Here is a 22,572-nt window from a genome sequence, read left to right as displayed (position 1 = left end):
AAACACACTGTGCTCTCGTCCTTGGTTCATCATGTTCTCTCTCTGTCCGCTCCTGCACGATGACCTCTGGTCCTACCCCCTTCATCCGAGTCCCTCACATGCTGCAAGTCAGTGATTTCTCAGGCAATAGCAACAAACTGCTGAATGACTAAATATGCATAGAGCATGACTGTGACTGTCCAGGAAGTGACGAACTCAAGAGCTGATGCAAACCCACACACTCACAACGGTACAAGGCTACCTTATAATTAGGGACATAAATTTACGATAAAATATATATATTTAGTGATCAAAGTAATACAAAATTTCGTTCAAAAATGTAATTAAAACATGTTAGTATAATGTTAAAGTGTAGTATTATTTGATACCTCAGTTTATGAAATTATTTTACCATGAAACAGTAACAGTTAGGCCAATTTGCTACTGAAATGCCTGGAGCCCAAGGAAAAAAACAAGGGACATCAAGTATTAACCTGAATAGGGGCCGAGCTCAATATTTGACCAACACCTACTTTTGGGTATCTTCTCCAATAAAAAATAATAACTTTATTTTTATTCAACATCAGGATTATTTTTTACAGATCCGCTTGTTTTTCTACATCCTTCGCCAGTGCATATTATACTCATACAACCTATATTGGTGTGCTGCACAGTGTCAGTTTGACAGAGAGTACAACTTTAGTTTGTAATTACTATAAGAATAATTTATTTTTTGTTTTGAAACCTGAGATGTAGATGCAGATCTTACGAAAAATTAAAACATAAATTTCCATTTTGCACAATGTGTCTACCATTCAATTAAGGTTAAACATTAAATCTAGGAAGGAAAGTATTTTGAAGCACAAAAAAGCACACTAAAATGAGAAATAAATATTTTTAGGGTGTTTTCCTTTAGCTAAGACATGTTCTTCGCTTTTTTTTTCTTTCTTTCTTTCAGATTTGTAGACAGAAGTACTGGGACACGCCCTGAATCAGTCACCATATTATTTTTGTAGGTTGGTTATCCTGCAACCAAATATTCCATTTACATTTTTTTTGCAGTTAGCTGATGGAGGAAAATAAAATGTGTATAAGGAACTTTATTTTATTTAGGTTTATACGGTATCATTTTGGTTTAGAATATTTTCATTTTCTGTGATATCATTCATTATGCAGTCACAAACATTGTGTTGGTAAAAAACTAAAAAAAAACTGGCACTATATTTGATGTAACTCATATTGCATTGAAACAAAATAAGGTGTGAATTTTGTGATTCTCATCATTTTTTCATTTACATGAAAAGTGCATGAGCCTCCTTATAATAAATTCCATATTAATTTTCTTCACATATAAATAAATAATGGGCCAAATGGGCAGGTATGCTAGCAAAATAAATCAAATTCACATCAAAGAAACATCAAGTTATGTAGTTTGTTAAAACACCAACTCTCAGCATTTTGTTGTTAGAAGCTAATGTATGAATTAGAGGTGGGACGATACCACACTTTCGATACTCGATTCTGTATTGTTTTTTCAGTTCGATACTTTCGATACTTTTGATACTCCAGGGAAAAATATTTTCCCATTAAGTTACAATTATTACAAATAACATAAATTAGTTTTAAACTATAGAAATTCCCTCTTTATTACAAAAATACAAACTGCAAACAACTTTAAAGACTTGAGTATAAAAATCAATATAAAAAATAGAAGTGAAATACAAACTATCTTCTAGAGAGTTAGCCCTTTATTTTCCAGTACACTTTTTTTTTTACCACGAACAAATTTAAATAAAGATAGCGCTCTCTTAAATAAAATTTCCGCAAACAATGATAGTTCGCGCTGGTGGTGCCAATTTACGTCACTATACGACTGCGGCAATTGAAAACATTCATAATATTGATACAAATCTCTGGTACTTCCCATACACGAGGACCAGACACGTACTTACTCTATGATGTTGACTGTTATTACTAGGCGTGTTATTGTTACTATTTCGACGGATTGCGAGTGGAATCAATTAATGTGAATTTTAAGTGCTCTATATTTCTACAATTTTTTTTCTTTCAAATTTCCTGTGAATTCAATGTCAGAAGTGTTATGTACGAAAAACGTAACTTCTTGAACACGAAACAAAACAACTTAACCTTACTTTACCGTTTGTTTACTATTGGCAAGTTGCAGTAACGACTTATATAATTATAATTTATTCTGATGTAAGCCTATTGGTTATCAAAATTACGGCTAATAAGCTGTTCTAGTACAGTAGAACCCCTGTCATACACTTTTCAACAGAGGGCACAAAAATTGTGTATGAAGCGGGAAAGTGTATGAAAAGGGAATGGCAATAATAATTTTTTTTTTCAATCTAGCATACCAGCACAATGTCAGATTAAACTTAAATACATAATGTGTGAATAATTACATTATATTAATGAAAGATATGAATTCATCATTATATATACATATAATAAAACCACCATAAATGTAAAATACAGTCCATAATCAAGTAAAGCTGACATGAGAAACAGTGGCCTTACAAAATGTTATGAAGTCCTTTCTTGGAGGGGGGAAAAGTCACCAAGCCTAAATTAGAAAAAAAAATTAGGCTCTTGTAAAAAGAAAATCAGAAATTTTTGCTTTTTGTTTCATTTTACAAACAACTTTATGCAACAGAACAATTTTCAATAAAATATTAACTTGAGAAACGTAAAATACAAAACAATCCGATCGTAAGAAAACAATAACAATCGGGTATATTCAGTTCAAAGATTAATAAATGCACAAAATATGAGATCTGTGCCTTGGTTAAGCGCGTGCACCATTTCCATAATCATTGCTAGTTTACGCCACTAGTCTCGCATGGTGCTGGCCATAGATGCTACTACCGAAGTGCACAGTCTTCCTGATACTATCCATATCTATGGTTGGTGAGATATAGTTATTTTCTTACGTTTACAAAGGTAAACAATGAACGTTTTTCAAAATAAAAGCATTGAAACGTAGTTTATCAGGAGGAATATAACAAAAACATTTGTGAATTTTAGGACTTTTCCGCTTCGTAAAAACGTATGAAACGGGAAATTAATGATTTTATAAGTGTATGCTCCGGGAAAGTAAACCATTGTAAATATAGTACTTTCGGTGGGACCAAAATTAATCGGCGTATGACACGGGAAAATGTATGAAACTGGAATGTATCATCGAGGTTCTACTGTAGTTGTATTTTGTACGATGGCGACTCAAAACTTAATTCAATAAAAATGAACAAGCATTCCGGTATCAAAAAAATGTATCGAACTTACAGTTTCGATACTCGATACTTTGCGATACCGTCAAGTATCGAAGGTATCGAGGTATACAAGTATCGATAATCTAGTATGAATATATAATTTCATTTTGTGCTGCATGATAGGTAAATTAAGATATATCAATTCCACCCAAATGTAACATATATATTGGTTTTGATTCCAAAATAAAAAAAAATAAAAAATGGTGTTGTTTACCAAACAAAGACATTTTTTCGAATGAAAAACAAATTTCAGAAAATTCCCAATTAAACTAGAGTTTCAATAATTTTACAGTCATGCATATGTTACATGTAATAAGTAGCACAGAATCAATATTAACTAAATACCACATAAAGATCTAACAAGTTAACAATAAAATTATATGATTTTTATTTGAACTTGAAATGATTAAATCTGGAAAGCCAATAAAACTGACTAAAACACGGCTTGCAGAGTCGTCACTCGAGGAAAAGTATTTCTCCATTTGATTAAACTGCAAAGCTTTTTCTTACATTTGAACTTACCTGACTCATCAGGCAAATAATATGTGGAAACTTAAATGTGATGTAATGCCAGCATTACAGTTAATGAGCACCGAGTTAAAACAGCTCACCTAGGATGGTGCTAGAGAACTTGACGACCGTGCTGGCTGCCACGTCGCACGGGTGCAGCACGAACACAGCCAACATCTCAGATAGCACAACCTCTGCAGACACCTGCAGGCCTGGATCCATCCAGACCGCCTCGTAGTACTGCTGACATTCCTTCAGAGTCTGGCCAGAGTCGGAGAACAGCCAGTGGTACCAGCTGTTCTCTGACAAGCCGCAGTGTTCCGGTATCTTGCCGTGCTTCTCGTACACGTAGCTTCGGATCTCAGCCGCCTGGCAACATCACACACGCACATTCTGGCACTATGCACTATGCACCATGCTCCTTCATGACGGGCTGTCCTCAAACTTGTAACTTTGCAAGACCCTGCCTTTCCCAGCTTTTAAAATAATTTCTGAAGAATTAATATGATGCTTTAATCATTCAGAGGAATCAGCAGATTATATGGTTCTAGGTTATAATGAATTAGTTTTTTTATACTTTTATTTTAACATAATTAATATTCTTGTAAATAATTTTGTGCTGAAATGTTTTACTTAGAAAAGCTGTTTAACTATATTTTTACTGGTTCTTATTTTTCTTACTAAGTTATTATATGTTTAAATGTATTTTTTCAGTATGTTATTTACTTTAAATTTAGTTTTAATGCCTATATGATATGTTTACAGTGATTCAGAAGCTTTAATAATAATAATTCTAGAACAGTTGCTATGGTTCGAGTGAAAGAAAGGACGAGGGATAGGTGCGCGACTTGGTGGCACCATGGTTGTTGTGATGTTTTTTTCAGTAACGAGGCTTTTGGTGCTTTCTGTGTGTATTCTTAGGATGGGAAAGTTGAACTCATGCAGATCCCACAGTATTATTATCTGACTAAAGAAAGAGAGAGACAGTAAAGAAGGCATGGGCTTCTGTAAGTTTTTCTGTAGGGAAATATGTTGTGATTGGTTATTTTGTGAAAGATGTGGTGTGTGTGTTATATGCCGGTGGCAGGGAACTCGCATGCACAAACACAACACAACATTTGTGCATGTGCGCGTGCGTGGGCATGCACAAGCAAGAGCGTGCATTCGTTGGTGTTTGCATGTATGTGTAACAGCAACCTGTAAAAGAACTTGAAATGTATTTCTATGTATTTTTTTAAAATATTAGAACATCCAGCTATTAATTGAAATGTTTTTCTTGCATATCGTCGCCCGGACCGTACCAGCAAAGTTGTACCGTAACAAAACATTACAATGTTATGCGAGCCATCGCCCGACCACGACCTGTCGTCACGGTGCTCGAACAATGACTTAATTACAGCCTTCCTTCCCTTTGTGCGGGCAGTGTCCTGGGCTCGCTGACGTAATTTTAACCAATCACGGCGCATGGCAACCAAAGCTTCCACGTAATTCTCCTTCGTTATTTTCACAACCGAGGCTTTTTTTCACACGCTAGGCGTGTGAGTCACGGTCACGGGAGTGTGTGTGAGAGAGAAGATTGCTGCGTCGTGGGAACAGAAGTAAACATTTCGTGGAAGCTTTTGTTGCCATGCGCCGTGATTGGCTCGCTGCACGTCAGCGAGCCCAGAATACAGCCCGCACAAAGGGAAGGAAGGCTGTAATTCAGTAATTGTCCGAACACCGGGCCGAGCGGTCGTGGTCGGGCGATGGCTCGCATAACATTGTACTGTTTTGTTACGGTACAACTTTGCGGCTATGGTCTGGGCAACACCTAACAACATTTTTCTTTTTTCCCTCTGACATTTTAATTAATTAGAAATTTTATGACCGTAGTCGTGGGGAAAGCCCACAGCGAGGCGACAAAGGGTTTTGTCCAACCGTCGCAGCCCGGAACTGATCCGGGCATGGGCGCAAATCTGTAGGATTTCCAGGGGGGGCCCGTGAATTCTGTGGTTTAAGAATTTTACGCTAGAGGTCAACCGAAACAAGTCTTCTCTGGATGATAAGCTCGTATGTTATACACTTTATTTTTACGTAAGTGATATTAACAATAAAGCAGAGCAAAATGTTTTAGTAATTATTAATTCATGACTATAAGCAGTGATCTCTCAAACATGTTTGAATAATTTGTTAACCTAAGTACATAAAATATCCATGAAAAAATATATAATAATAATATACGTGAATATAATGCAAATATATAACACCCCACCGATACATTACCATTTTCCAAAAGTGTTTATTCTAATTTCAATTTAAAAATAAATGATTAAATTAAAATAAAACAAATATTTAAGGGGGGCTCCCATACAACAAACGTGAAAACAGAAAAAAATTCACAAATGATGTATTTCTGTTGCCGCTATAACAAGAATACTAAAACAGAATAAAATAAATATTTAAGTGGGGCTCCCATACAACAGACATGATTTTTTTTTTGCCGTTTTTATAGATAATGGTACGGAACCCTTCGTGCGCGAGTTAGACTCGCACTTTGTCGGTTTTTTTTATGCCACATCACATAATTACTGCGATTCAAATGCTGTTCGTGAAATTCTTTGTTCACAGTTTTTGATGCGCCCTAAAAACCCAAAGCGCCAAAGCTAATAAACGGATCAACATCAAATGAACGATCGAATCATATTAAAACCCTTAAAGAATATTTTATTTTGTAAAGGCATCAACCAGGTAAAAAAGAAAAAAAACTTAATGATACAAATGAAAAATCTCGGAGATAGAACTATGAAATTTATCCTTCAGCTAATTAAACTACATACATTTCTCGGCTTGTATTTAGTATAATCAGTGTTTTGGAAGTGAATTATTTAGTTAAAATATGCCGCTTGATTAGTTATTAAAGAGACGCGTTTGCTTCCTTATTAACTTAAATACGTATGTGTAACGTTTAAATACTTCTTTCTCACTCTTACTTCTGTTTACTCGTGCAGTGTTGCAGTTATCAAATAACAAATGTTATAAAGTGATTATCGGCCATGAATTGTGAAAATTATCGATTGATAATAAAAGGGGAGTGATTTTAAATTCCATATTGACGAGGAAAAAAATTATTCCCTGTATATTCACATGTAACGTACAGAGCAGCTAGCCTTACAGAATGAAGATGAGCTAAAAAATTCCAGAAAATGGTATATAAGTTTCAGTTCGTAAATAAACTAAATTCTGCTATAATTACTGTTAAAGTATTAAGTTGTTTATTTACTGGAAAAAATATTACATAATCACTTAAATAAAATATATTACCTAAATAATAGTCACTACTTATAAAACAATCAAGCTTACCAGGTGAGATTCTGTTTTCCGTGTCTTCCGCGTCACGAACTTATCCATGTTGATGTTTGGCAAGAAAGCAGAAGACTGGCGCACACGAGAGCAAAACCACTTTAAAAACAGACTACCTGAAACCTATAATACTGTCGATTCAGAGCACAAGGTAGTGTGGGTAACAATGGGGAGGAAATGCTAACGGAACCTTACCCTAGCTTCGTCCTTTGGAATGAACGGTTTCTAGGAATTAAGGGTTTCAAAGTTCTCACTGGAAAACTCCATACCATGGCTTTCGCAGAAGGGGTAAGGGAAAATAACTACGGAACTCGAAGGTATGAATGTAAAGCATGTCAAAGTGTCTGTCGTCGTTGTAAATAATAATCTGATATATATGTTGTGTACACCATTAACTTTAAAATCACGAAGTGGGCCCCCCCAAGGGGGGGGGCCCATTAATTCCAGGGGGGGCCCGGGCCCCCCCGGGATCTACGCCCATGGATCCGGGCAATATAATGTAATTCATAAGAAGAGTCTACGTGTTTTTTCTCCTTTAGGGAGGTACAGTTTAATTGTTTTTTGTGTGCTCGGTTGTACGAAATATAGTGTGATTTTTCCATTAATTAAAAAAACAGGTATACATAGAACATTGTGTATAAATTTCTTCTTTCTTCATGACCTTCTAACCTGTATGTTCCACTCATCACCTAATATGAGCTAGCCGGAGGTGGTGAGTGGTGAAAAGGTAAACAATTGCAGGTAGTAAACAATTACTACATTGTAGGTTGGGGAAAAATTCTTAGAAATTTTACTCTTCCAAAATGATGGCAGTAGACTTTTCATAGATAATTTCAAAACCTATGCTTTATTCTTTTGTCTAAAATCCTTTTAACTGTGTAAAAGTAGGAAAACTTTTTTAAGCCGCAGTTTAAGCTATTCTAAAATTATATATTAAAATTCCTAAAATAAAGTACATTTGGTGAGGTATAAAATGTACAAGTTTTAATTTTATTTTTATTTGATTAGGAAATTATATTAAAATTGTAATAAATTTTATAATAATTTGGTTAAAACAAACCTCATTATAGCAAAATGACAAAATTATGCTTAGGTTTGTATCTAGTATTGAGGTTTGACTGAACCTCTCTTAATGACTTGTAATTCTAACAGCTGCTGTTTTTCAGTACTGTCCGCACACTACAAACCCGAGCCTTTGGAAATAGTTTGTTGATGTTTTATTACCATAGGAAAGGCCTATAAATACCAACACTATTACTAAGTTTTTATATTTAATTATATCACTCAGTGAAATACTATTAACATGCAGAAACCAAGACAACTCAGAAAGTGTTCCATAGACTTATGTGCAAGCACGTATGTATGAAAAAGGAACATAAAAAAACCTTTGATATTATTTTTCTATAATTTTTTAAAGATATTAGTAAAATTCAGCTATTATTTTGCATATTCTTACCAAGTGTATTTTTATTTTAATATAATATTCATACTGCCAACAAATTTTCAAATTTTGAAATTAGGACTTTTTTTTTATCTCCCAAAATAAGGAATTATTTTAGTTGCAGTTTACTTTACTGAACAGTCTCATGGTCACATAATTCAAGGCTTAAAAAATACGTAATAATTGTATCGAATCATTGCTTTCACTTTAAATTCAGTTCACACATGCAGATGATAGAAACAGTAAATGCAGGAACAAGAGTTTGTATTTCTATACACCAATTTGCATTCATTAAAAAATAAAACTCAAATCAATTTTATTATCACAACAGATTAGGTATATATTTATAATTGCATTTATAGCAAAACTAATAACCACACAGTAAGTCCACTGCATTGCAGCTGTAGATTGAGCAGTATGACATTTGTTTTATCTGCACCACGCTGGCTCATTCAAGGTTGTTACTAACAATACTGCTCAGCCTACTGCTGCCCGGCTTTCGAGTGAGGAGGGCAATTGGGGCATTTACCTTTGTCGTAGGATCGCAATCATCGCCAACATTCACTACTATGTTTTGCTAAATTCCAAACTCTGTCTCATTTGGTCTGCCCATGCACTTACATACATACATACATGTAGAATTGACTGAAAAAAGGACTCTTAGTTTTCAGACTGTGCTGTATGTAAATGAATATGGTTTATTTTATTCTAATCAAATTTTGAATCAAACATAAAATTCTTCAGGAATAAAGAATATTTTTGAATACTCCCAGACAGCTAAAACAAACGTCACATATCTGCCGCCTAGAAACTGCCAGAGAATGCAACAAGGTTGGAATGGCCAGAACTCTTGAGATGCGAGGGCAAGACATGGCAGCATCAACAAAAATGTGAGCTGGCATGCCAGAAGTGAAGTTATAGCTACGGATGAAGTGTCTCCGAGACAGCCGGAGCAGTACGGCGTGCAACAAAGGGAACTCCGTCGCTTCGTGAATATCATGCTGGGGCATCGTGCTTTTCACGCGCCAAGTAAACTGGCAGTCTCTTGAAAATCTTTTCGCAATAATATGTACCGTAAGTTGACAACACTGACACCTCTCAGCCTCTGCTTATGTATGAAGTTGTACGGTGTTAGTTAGCAGTATATTTGGTTAGCACATACAACTACGGAAGAAATGAGGGTAGCCAGCCCTCGTAAGAACAAACTAACCATGCCACGCGTGGTTTGTTGCCAGTACTGATAAATGTCCGAAAAAAAACTGCTAACAAAACTAAAAGCAAACAATACAAAACAAACAGCTACTAAACTACAACGGTCAAAATTCCCAAGTAGGAAAAGGAATTTAAGCTTGATGACAATACCTTATGCATTCTTTTGTAGGTGAGGACAAACCCTGCCACAAACACCATGACAAGAACTCGGCGCACTATCGCGCCAAAGCTGTAGCCCTTAAGCATCAGGAAGACTGCGGTGAGTGGCACAAGCAGTATGAGGCCAACCCTCTGCACCTGCAACAGGCAAGCCAACCACCGGTTGAACTCAGCTCAAACTGACACCTGTAAAACACGATCTGTCTTCTGTCTGTGGCACCAGGTCAGTAGACAACCTCACCTCTGACAGCAAAAAAAATAAAATCTGACCATCAAAATTTGACAATTTGAGTGGAATCAAACTCTTTAATTTTTGTTATTTAAAAAACAAAATAATAAAACATTGGAAAAACACAAATTTTCTTACACGAAAACAAAAACCCGATGTTTCGTTAAAAGGAAAGGAAATCAAATCCTCAAGCGAGATTCTTGACAAAAGAAAAGAAGAATTGGTATAAGTAATATGGCTATATGAAACAATTTTTTAAGCAAAAAAATTTAATTTATTTTTCTTATATTAAAAACTTTTGTTTTTTATTTTTAACTCAGTTATTATGATTTTAAAAATGTTAGTAAAAAGATAAATAAAGCTTCTTCTCATTAATTTTTGTTGTTGTCCACAAGTAAATTATTAGTCTTTAGAGACAACTTTCATGAACATTTGAAATTTTCAGTGCAGATTCATTAGAATCCTAAATTATGATTTTATATGAGTTCAGTAAAATAACCATAGGTTAAAGGATTTAGTAAGTATTAGTTTCAAATTAAAGATAGCTATTCCACCAAGACCAAAGATTGGCAGATTGGCCCAGTTAAGCAGAGCTGATACATCCAATAACTTCATTAAATAGTTTCTGTAAATCACTGACAATCAGTCACCAGCCTCACACTTTCACTGTAATTTCAAAAATCTTGCCGTATTAAATATCACACATGACTACAGTGATGTATTTGGCGAAACAAGTTATTTAAGGTACAACATATAGGGCACGACATTGTAACTCTATACATATTTTGTTCTGTTTATAACAAACAGAACAAAATATGTATAGAGTTACAATGTCGTGCCCTATATGTTGTACCATAAATAACTTGTTTCGCCAACTACATCAATGTAGTCATGTGTGATATTTAATATGGCAAGATTTTTGAAATTACAGTGAAAGTGTGAGGCTGGTGACTGATTGTCAGTGATTTACAGAAACTATTTAATGAAGTTATTGGATGTATCAGCTCAGCTTAACTGGGCCAATGTGCCAATCTTTGGTCTTGGTGGAATAGCTATCTTGTTATGATATGGCAAAACACAATACATATTTCAAAGCACAAGAACACAAATCACTCCCTCAATATTTTGTTTGCAAACTATAGGACCATTACGAAAATAAGCAACCTCAGCTTTGACTTCATTTGTTTTTGCCCAGCTGTTGAATGCAAAGAATGCTTTTAAGACTGACACGTTCCAACAGACATGCCCAGTTAACTGACAGGAGTAGGTTGAGTGCTTTCCCCCTTTTACCAAGAATGGACGTGCCCAGAAGTGTTTGTATTTCTGTGTATTCATGGTTCGTACCCTTTTCAGCAATCAAAAATTAAGGAATTTTTACAGACCCTTTTACTTAATCACCTTCATCACTATCAAGAGGCAGAAAACCATTTGTAATATCACAAAAGTACATTAAGAAAATAACAATATTAAATAATTAATACACAAAAATTAATTAAGTTTGTTCTGTAAATTCTTACAGATAAGCCCCTATTGTTCAGAATTTTATCTAAACCAAGCAGTGGTTGTATGAATTTTATAATCCTACCATTTACTATTATCAGAGGCCTGTGCGAATATTAGAATTTTCGAATATCAAAACGAATAGTTTATTATTCGTATTCGATTCGATTTCGAATACTAACACTTCGAAAAAACGAATATTCAGTCATTTACGAAAAAGGCTGAGCGGGATCACTACATATGGCCAAATAAAGCCCGTTTGAACACAGTAATTCGGAGCGATAACTAACGTATTTTATGTAGAAGAAAGTCGTCAGGTCGTTTAAAATAATTCTGAACTGTCAGCATACTGATAAAGACAAATACGTGTCTGTAAAATCCATACAACTGGGGCGTTATAGGTGACAGTTTTCAGATTAGAGGGTGAAACATGGTTTGTCGGCACTGTAATTTCGTTCCGAATGTGACGGCGAAGAGAAAGAAAATTGTACAGACCACGTGGAAAACATCTGGCCGCATACTCACAGCAAAGACTCCAAAAGCCTAACATGCTACGTCAATGTTTTTCAATAGGATAATACACAGTAAACGACTGGATGCTGGCGGCTACCCCCCCCCCCCCCCCCACTTTATACCCTTCCCACCCTTCCGAAATTCCTCGCGTAGTGACAGCTCAGGCAATTATCCTGTCCCGTGCGTCAAAAAAAAAAACTCTTGCCAAGAACTTACTTAAAAGCTTGCGATCACGTTACATGGTGTACCAAGATTGTGAAGTAAATGTGTTTTCTATGATGGTAGATCCACGGTTCAAAGATTCACTTATTAAGGATGAATCTTTAAAAAAAATATGGGTTGAAAATTTGTGCAGGGAGGTATGTAAGCTGTGTAAGCTGAACACAGTAGGTAAAACTATAACTGAGACAAGTGAGGCTACAAGTGAAATGCCTATTAAGAAGTCATCTCTATGGGCCTACGTGAAACCAACAGCAGCTCAGTCTACGCTTGCAAGCTACGAAGAAACTATCCAAGTAGAAGTAAACGAATATCTGGCAGCACCCTTAATCCCAAAGAATGAAAATCCTTTCAGTTTCTGGTAAGAGAAGGGGCGCACTTGTTTCCGAAACATAGCTGTGGTAGCAAGAAAGTACTTGCCTATACCTGCCACACAAGTGTGCAGTGAGAGACTTTTCTCAAAGCTGGCAACATTGTGACGTGTAGAAGAGAGAGTCTACTCCCCGAAAATGTAGAGCAGCTTGTGTCTCTCCACAAAAATTTTAATTAGCTAATATGTAGTGATGTGACAAGACTCTTTTTAATATGAACTAATTATAAAATTGGAGAACCTTAAAATTTTAAGTACTGTCAGTTTTTTGATTCTACATACATTGTATCAGTAAATATGTACCTGTTATCATATTGTAATGTGATGTGATATACGTAACATGTTTTATGGGATTTCAATTCTCATTCCAATTATTCGAACTCAATATTCGTATTCGAGAATAATTTGGTATTCGTATTCGAACTAAAAAACTGATATTCGCACAGGCTTAAATCACTAATTATATTTACTTTTAAGTTTACAGTAAGAAAATAAAATACACCTTTTTAGCTTAAAGGTGAGATACAAACTATGGAAAAAAAAATTCAAAATGTTTTTATACATAAAATCTAATCACGTGGACTGAAATTCACCAATTGCAATGGGCATTCACAAAGCATTGTTTGCTACCAAGTCTGAAACATAAGCACATTAAAATACCCGCATTTATCCATAGCTTGCAATCTATCAGTCTTTATTAAGCAGTTTTTAAGGATTCTTAGTGAAATTTAAGTACCTTTAAGTACCCTTAATCATTTTAAAAACAAATTAAGGACTTTATAAAGATATTAAGGAGGCATATAAATCCTGGTATTTCATTTTCATTAGGAAATACCTACACAAGCTATAGGATAGAGCCACACGCTGCAGGATGTGGCGCCTGACAGTTCACTCATGAGTAGGCTACATTCGGTGACGTGCACACGGTGGTCGATGATAAACTGCACGGCTGATGAGCCTGCAGCCTGGAGCTCACAGTTCCTGAAGTTGCCAGCAGATGGCAGACATGCCTCAATAACAGAGCAAAAACTCATAAGGAGCAGCTAAACATAGCAACTAGATCATGGAACATAGGCTACCGGACGCTCGCGGAGAAGAACCTATAGAAACCTACAGAAAGAAGAAGTTAGGTGAAAAACAGCTGTGTCTATAGTAAAAAAGTGGTTTGGCAAAGTGACATGTCAAAACATAGGTTTAAAAAGTCTGTTATTGCCCACGGAGTAAATAAACAGAAAAGGTTTGACTAAAAATTATGACTTATGTATTATAAAAATTAAAATGTCTCCAATCAGTAAAATAAATTTTAAAAAATTGGTTGTCTGTAAAGTTGGTTTACGGACGATAGTTTAACGTGACAACGTCATAACAAAACACTGATGAAATGATTGCACACTTTTATGAATAAAATTGAATCATTTTTATTGAACTATCACCATTTTGTATGGATACAAAGAAGGAGTGAAATGAAATTTACAATTTAATTGATAAATTTACTTTTATTTGCACTCATTAATTCAAATATGTTTATTACTTTAACTAACAGATTATTTTAACTATAACTTTTATACATGTTTGCTATTTAACTTCTTCTAATCTGTGTTATTCTGTTAAGGATAGGACGATGATAGGAAAAGTAGGAAACGGATGGGAGTGTTTCAAGTTTAATGTGCCTCGAAAAAGTCAAATCGATGGTTGTTCCAATTGAGTGGAAGAGAGATAGATGTGGCACAAGCGTACAATGAGTGTAACAGGACATAGCGTAACGGGACAATGTGTGTAAAGGAACACTTTTTCGTGCGTGCAGCCAGCGTTCATCGATTTATTAGACGTTGTCAGGTCAAAAATTATAAAATTATATAAGTAAAAACATCAAAAAATATATCTTGACATAATAAAAGTGAGATAACTTGGATCAGGCTGAAACAAAAAAGCTTGCATACAAATTACAATAAAGTAGGTACTGCAACGAACCTGCGACACATACCTGCACGAATGAAAGGCAACCACAAAAGTAATCCAGCCACTGGAGCACATTGTCCAACGCCCAGGCAGATTTCTGGTGAAGACCAGAGGTAAAGATTTCGTCGAGAGTTCTCAGAGGAACACTGCCCTCGTTGTTGGCAAACTTCATGAGCAGAGACAGCTGCTCGGGTGTGATCAATATCTGCACGTCAAACTGCTTGGACGAGAACTGAAACATCGGCTCCTGCTTCATGTTCGCTGCGTCCATCAGTATGTTGACAAACCTCCGCAAGTACAGCCTAGCCTCCGCCTCAGAGTCCCTGTGCTCTGCTACTTTCAGCTCTGCATCTGACGTCTTGATGCCTGACCTGTTCCCGTGTATTTCCCCGAGCGCTTCCTCACACTTGCGTAGGGCATCTTCGCATGTGTTCCCATTGCGTTGGTTTGTTTCCATTTCTTCTGGGCGTCTGCAAATTAATATGTAATTTAATTATTTTTTATACATACACATATGTCATATACAAAAACACTCACAGATACTGATGACAGGCAGACACACTACAAACAACTCAGCATAAAAACCAATACCAAAATCACCACACACAGTAAGTACTTTAAAAAAAATATTGTCATATAATAATGAATTATGATCTAAATTGAATAAAAAGGATTTTTTTCAACATAAAATCATAATTCTTTCTTATTTAGCAATTTCTTTTATGTGCAGAATCTTCCGACATACTGAAATAAAACAGCAAGCATCGTGTACCACAGGATCAAGCTAACAGGATCATACCATCAGGATCTTTTGACGTACTGAATTAAACAGCAAGCATCATGTATCACAGGAACAAACCAACAGGATCATGCCATCAGGATCAAGGAATAAACTTGGATACGTGAAACACCAACAATAAAAAACACGGAACATACGAGGGCTGTATCAAAGAATTCCCTGGAAAGACTGCAAAATTCAATGTGTCAGCATCTTCAATGTACAGCTTGTATTCCTCACAGAAAATGAACAATGTAAACAATTATATTAAAATTTTTGCCTCCTATTAGACTCATACATTACATGACTAAAAATAGTATACAGGAACTTTAAATGCAATGTAACAAAACCAACATTTTGTAATACAATTATGTACTTATTTAATAATAAAATCACAAACATGAAATATAAACATTAAAAATTCCTTACAATTGCAATATAGTCATTATTTAAACAAATTTCATTAATACAACACCTACATTGACTAAAGTTCTCAAAAATTTTTTTAAATAAAACACACAGTTAAACAATGAATGCCGACAATTGCATCAATACATGGGTATTGTAGACTGTAAACTGTTATTTTTTCAAATCCAGTAGGAATTAAAAAACCATCCTTTCAGGGTTAATTCAGAACACATCTCTAGTATATGAAAAACATTTATTCCTATTTATGGTGGGTAAACAATGAATGACGGCGGCAGCATTAAAGCACAGGTAATGTAATATTAGATACAAAATTTTAATTTTTTCACAAACTAGTAGAAATTACGAAACCATCCATTCGGAGTAATTTATGGGTGTGAAAACCATGTTTTCCAATTTCTTCCCGTTCTAAAGAGCCGCAAGGTCCAATAATTACAGAGATAAACTTGGATACATATGGAATAATTACCTCCCACAAAATAACAAGAGTAAATTGTCAGGAAGCTGATATCCTGCATAACACAAGAGTACAAATTAATTTATAGTTTTTGTAGGTTCTTAAACTTCACATGCTGTTGCTGGTACAGGTGTAAATGGTTTAGTTATGCAGAACAAATATGTTTCTTTTAATTTTTACAAGGATTCAATTAGTTGTTTGTTTCGTATGAAGTGAGGTTAAGTAATGATGATCCTGTAGTAGTCATACTTGAAGTTGCAACATTTTGTTTATCACAATCTTGAGTGATTCAAGTGTTGAACGCATGAAAAACTATTTATTTCAAAAGATATACCAGTTACAAACAAGGGCTATTTTTGCACCAAATTGAAATTTCATCGTGTTAGTTGGTATGATAATATGGATTTTTTTTTCTAATCAAAGCTAACTTAATGGCAGTATATTAAAGACTGAGCAGAAGTTAGCTTTATCCGCCAGCTCTATCCGGCCGCCCGGGACAGAGAGCTTGGAACAACAACAGCCTAAGTCAATCCATGCAAATATGTACTGCAATTTCCAACCAAGTTTCAATATCTTTACAAGAAAATGTGCAGACATAACGATAGAGCAGTTACATGGAGAGCTTCATACGTGTTTACTATCAACGAAAATTAAATTTAGAGTGTGAACCATCGTTCAGCTTGCACCAAAGCCTCTGGAGGCCTCCAATGTGTTGTTTTCATGGAGTATATCACAAACACAATTTATTTCGACCACTTTTGCCATTGGTACCGATTGAGCTCTTACGTAGGTACCTTCCTACAGGTAGGTACAGACTATCAAATAAAAAATAATTAGCAAGCAAACTATTACACAGGTGTCCCAGAAGTCCTGAATAATGTTTGTGGCATACTCCATGAAAACAACACATTGGAGGCCTTCAGGACTTCTGGAACACCTGTGTAATAGTTAGCTTGTTATTTTTTTTTTTAATTTGATAGTCTATACCTGTAGGAAGGTACCTATGTATCAGAGCTCTATCGGTACCAACGGCCAGAGTGGTCGAAATAAATTGTGTTTGTGATATACTCCATGAAAACAACACATTGGAGGCCTCCAGAGGCTTTGGTGCAAGCCGAACGATGGTTCACACTCTAAATTTAATTTTTGTTGATAGTAAACACATGTATGAAGGTCACAATGTAACTACTCTATCGTTATGTCTGCACATTTTCTTGTAAAAATATTGAAACTTGGTTGGAAATCGCAGTATTTGCATGGAATGACTTAGCTGCTGTTGTCCCAAAGCTCTCTGTCCCGAGCGACCGGATATAGCCGGCGGATAGAGCTAACTTCTACTCAGTAATCACTCGGTAGGTACCAAGTAGGTACGTACCTGTGAAATGCAAAGTCCATTGCTTTTTAGAGCTGTAGCAAACCGTATGTATTCGTTACTGAGTAACGGGAGCGGCATCTAGTAACGAGTAACGAAACGTTACACACGAATGCATTTCGTTACTCGCATCTTTCGTATGTTTCACGCATGCGCGCGCGTATTCGTTACAAAGAACGATGTTTGTTTATTAATAAAAGTATGATTTGGAAATTCGTCGTCCAAGTTTTTTACTGTTTATTAAAGGTATTGTGTGCGTAGACAAAGTTTTAGATTCGAACAGAAACAACGTAAGAAAGTATTTTTTACAAATTATAAATATGTATGTTTTTGTTTTTTATAATAGCGTATTTTCACGTTTTATGTTCTTATCTTAAAATATATATTGTAATAAAGCCGCTCTAATGAGAGTTAATTGTTTCTTGGTTAACAAAAGCTGTTAATTAACAAATATTTTTGATTGTTTATATTCGATTTATTTTTATTTACGCGACGTCATACTGTACGCGTACGAAATACGACTCGATTCGATGCTGTTACATAACATAGCATGTGCCATGTCATGCGGTATCAGAAGTAACGAGTAACGATACGAAAGTAACGAGTACTAATTGTTATAGTAACGAATACATACGGGTACACATTTTTTCGTTACTTTTACACCTCTATTGCTTTTTAAGAAAAACATAAAAACAAAAATAAAAACCTAAACTCACCTATCGTACACCATTGTTTTAGAATATCTATCATAATTCAACAAATCGAAAGGGTCAACCCAATCTTCAGTATCCGTGGTAGAAGAAACAAATGATTCCAAAAGTGAATAAAATAACACTACACGCAAAAAATAAAATTTTGAACGCAACATTGCTCAATAATAAACAATTACAAATGGGATACAGCCTTGGCCAAAAGGTAACCTAAAATTCACTGAAATGGGACGACATTCTGTTCGGGTGGGGGAAGCCTACGATTCACTCATCCTTCTGGACATACCCGAATACTCACGTTGGCAAGCCTTCTTTTCACAGACGAGAGAGCCAAACCCGAAGTTCCCCGAAGTTCATGCTCGCTTTTTTTTTCGTACCACAAAGGTGTAATTATTTGGGGGGAAAAAAAAATCGCGGGCATTTATTCTCCAAATGCGCGGGTTTAACTTATTAGATGTCATTCTTAAAATTAGCAAGAAGTAATTATAAATACTTTAACACATTGTGGATGGTTGGTTATATTAGCCATTAGGTAAGTATAGTTACATTAAAAATACTGTAAAATCATTTTATGGTTGCTTCGCTATAATAACTTTTTAATATGTACCTATCCAGCGCTAGGACACCGTTTACATGACTTCATGGGCTGTATCCGAATACATAGGGATGCGTCCTTAGCACACACATCCCTACATCCCTACATCCCTTAGCAAATGCAGCCACAATGTAGAGGACGCATTTCTAATGGATGGATAGTATCCGAATACTTTTACTACTAGCACCACCTGTTGACTGTCAGTCGTACTAATGTTCACGCAGCCATTTTGTGTAGGGATATCTACGAATATTCAGCAAAACGTAAATAATAAATACCTACCAATTAAAAAATAATGTAACGTGTATGTTATATATGTTAGCGATCCAAATAAAATACATTTTATAAATTGTAAACTTTAAAAATACTTATGAGTTTTGAATTATCCTTTAAGTTTAAATTCGTATTTTTATTATATTTATTAACGTCTTAATTTGTCTCTGTTTAAGTTATCACTTTCGCTTATAATGTTTTAAACAAATATTTTGCAGAAAATCTGAAGTAATATTATACACAAACAAAATAAAACCCAATTCCGAAGCTAATGGATGTAGGGACGCGTTAGTGGATGCGAGTGTCGCATCCCTAGAAATCTCGAATTAGTGGATGCGTGAAGGTATGCATCGGCATCCCTTGTGAGAATTCGGATTCAACACAAAGATGGCCGCGTCCACTACGATGCACTTTTAGGGCCGGTTTTATGACCTCCGGCTAAAGTTCCGGCTAAAATTTAACCGCAGGCTAGCTCTTATTTCGGTTTTATGACTCCCTGTTAACGTCTACCTTCCAGCTAAAGTTCCGGCTAACCTAGCGGGTGGATGAACCGGCCGCTAGCTGCTTAACCGGAGGCTAAAAGCAACAGAAAATAAAATGGCGATGTATCAGGCGAGGTTAGTTGTTGATAGTGATGATGACTATTTGAGGAATTCTATTGAATATTTACAGGATGCGATGGAATAATTTATTACTAAATGTAAAATGCTTCGCCGTATTCGTCAAAGTTTTATTAAAAATTACATGGCATGAAAGTGTAGTAACGCTTTTCTATTTTCGTCGAGTCGTGTATTATTATTTGACTTTAATTGATCACGAAGTACATAAACGTATGCTATGTATATAAACTTAAATGTTCCTGCTTAAGAATATGTGTGTAAATAAGTGAATTTTAAAATTGCAAAACGAGGGTTATTATTACCTATAAAATGCGTGTTTTCGTGGAAGTTGTATCTGTGAATTTTTATTCGTAATACAGTGGACATATGCCGGGAATGAAATGCACTTCATACGACTTCAGACGTGGTTCTAATTCAATGAATACAATTGAATGTGAAAATAAATGTTACCCAATTATCCCTTCCCTATCTTACAAACCATTAGGTACTTATTATCTACCTGCCACGCAAGTGCAAAACGAAAACAGCACTGGAATTATTCTGTTTACCGTATCCAAGTTTATCCCTTGATCCTATCGGCATGACCCTGTATATGTTGGTCTTGTTTTACATTATACTTGCTGTTTTAATTTAGAATGTTGAAAAATCCTGTACATAACACAACATACCTAACATATCACGATGCAAACAAATTATGTCAGGTCTTGTAAAAATATATTTCATTCGTATACATTTTACAATAATTATTTCCCCAGTGAATATATCTAGGATCTCTTGACCTACTAAATTAAAACAGCAAGCATCCTATACCACAAACTAATTCCATCAGGATCGGATTAATTTGGATATGTGATACGAAACTATTAGTACAAAAATGAAACCTACACCAGTGAAATGAAAATCGACAAGTATTTTCCCGAAACGGGGTCTATATTATTTGATTATGAAATAAATTTATTAAAGAAATAAGTGTTCTCTAGCAAAAATGTCATCCCTATTTATTTGTTGGTATAGAATTACTTCGTTAGTTTTGGCTTAATATATAACCTAACAAAATCATGTGTTTCAATACAAGAGTAAAGTTGAAAACACACGGTTTTGAATCGTAAATTGTAATTTTATGGTTTAATACAAAGCAGGTTTGACGTCAAAGTAATTTTTGGTTAATTTAATTATATCTGTTGCAAGATAAAGTTCGCGGCATATTTCTTTACTGCAGCTGTAAACATTCCGAATCACAATACAAACAAACAGCTGACTAACATTCTACCAGAAAAAATAACTGTCTTGCAACAAAAGTTACCAAATTCTGTTTTATTTCATTACCAACACAACCATTATTACACCACACGCTTGGTCAGGTTCCGGTTAGCCAACCGCAGGCTAAGTTTGGGTCATAATACACCCCTCGTTCGTTAACTGGAGGCTAGCCTTACCTGGAGGCTAGCTAACCTGAGGATTTAGCCGGAGGTCATAATATCGGCCCTTAGTGGATCCCTTAGCTAAGGGATCCATTAGGCCAGTATTCGGATACAGCCCTTATCATGAGTTGTATATTTATTTATAATGAAAAAAAAAATAACCCCGAAGATGCACGATCGTGTGTTTGGCTCTCTCGTTTGTTGAAAGAAGGCTTGCCAACGTGAGGATTCGGGTATGTTCAGAAGGATGAGTGAATCTTAGGCTTTCCTATTCGGGAATCACATTAAACAATCATGTGGCGTGGCGGGACTTTAAAGTAAATACACAGTGTATTTGGTTAAAGCTTTGTTAGTTTTCCTGTCTGTTGTTGTTCGAAATGGATATACATGACATTTTTAAAAAGTTAACGTATGGTACAAATCTTCATTTCAAGTCTCATAACGCATGCAGTACGAAGGTAATACATGTGAATTTGTAGGTTATGTTCAGTGCATAGTGAAAAACATTAATAAGGATTTTATCCTTTACCGTTTACAAGTTATTATGTTAGGATACATATAGACTAATTTCCCAGAAATTAGTAGAAATTAGAAACTAAATTTGACATATACAGAAAAGCCGTGACGTTAGAATTTTATTGTCATTTTTTCCTTACTGTTTTTCATTCTTAATGTAAAGTAATGTTGCTATACTTAAAGTAGTTAAATATTTTACAAGTGGTTAGGTTAGCAATTTCGGAAATACTTTGAAATTGTGAGAATAACTTGTCAGGAACTACATTTACAATGCTAAAAAATTGTGGATAATACTCAAATAAAGGGGCTTTTTAGAACCGAAGAAATTAAAATTGGAAAACATGGTTTTTACAAACTACACATGTCCTTAAATTTACTTCGAAAGGATGTTTTCATGATTCTTACTGGTTCGTGAAAAATAACCGTTTTTAGCTTACATTTACTATACCTGTGTTTTCACACTATCGCTGTCATTCTTTGTTTACCCATGATCATATATCTCTTAGTTTAGCACAACTGAAGCCAACTATGTAGAATAAAAAATACGTTAATTCTTCCGTTTCATACATTGAAGTTTATCTCTGGATCGTGAAGGCTCGATCACAATGGCTTGATTCTATTGGCTTGATCCTGTCATACATAATGCTTGTTGTTTTAGTTCAGTACGTTGAAAGATCCTGA

At 35.2% G+C, this 22,572-nt stretch overlaps 2 protein-coding genes across 9 annotated transcripts in view; one reads left to right on the top strand and one right to left on the bottom strand.

The window, feature by feature from the left end:
- Positions 1-18,745, bottom strand: part of LOC134531135 (chloride channel CLIC-like protein 1) — a 29,339-nt gene extending 10,594 nt beyond the window's left edge. The window contains exons 1-4 of one of the 3 annotated variants that reach the window (XM_063366739.1): positions 18,473-18,745; positions 14,749-15,193; positions 9,925-10,071; positions 3,884-4,151 (exon numbers count right to left, since the gene is read on the bottom strand). In XM_063366739.1, coding sequence (XP_063222809.1) covers positions 3,884-4,151; positions 9,925-10,071; positions 14,749-15,193; positions 18,473-18,624 — 1,012 coding nt within the window. In that variant the 5' untranslated portion in view covers positions 18,625-18,745. Of the gene's footprint in view, positions 1-3,883; positions 4,152-9,924; positions 10,072-14,748; positions 15,194-16,396; positions 16,968-17,759; positions 17,992-18,472 lie in introns of those variants that run through there. The other 2 variants (XM_063366738.1, XM_063366740.1) reach the window with 2 other exon arrangements.
- Positions 10,024-22,572, top strand: part of LOC134531134 (probable ATP-dependent RNA helicase DDX52) — an 87,938-nt gene continuing 75,389 nt past the window's right edge. For 2 of the 6 annotated variants that reach the window (XM_063366735.1, XM_063366731.1), the window contains exon 1: positions 21,628-21,833. In XM_063366735.1, coding sequence (XP_063222805.1) covers positions 21,753-21,833 — 81 coding nt within the window. In that variant the 5' untranslated portion in view covers positions 21,628-21,752. Of the gene's footprint in view, positions 10,157-19,752; positions 21,834-22,572 lie in introns of those variants that run through there. The other 4 variants (XM_063366732.1, XM_063366737.1, XM_063366733.1 and 1 more) reach the window with 4 other exon arrangements.

The sequence above is a fragment of the Bacillus rossius genome, chromosome 3 (assembly GCF_032445375.1).
Source record: "Bacillus rossius redtenbacheri isolate Brsri chromosome 3, Brsri_v3, whole genome shotgun sequence".
Lineage (NCBI taxonomy): Eukaryota > Metazoa > Arthropoda > Insecta > Phasmatodea > Bacillidae > Bacillus > Bacillus rossius.
The sequence above is the reverse complement of the archived record's forward strand: the minus strand, read 5'-3'. Positions and strand labels throughout refer to the sequence as shown.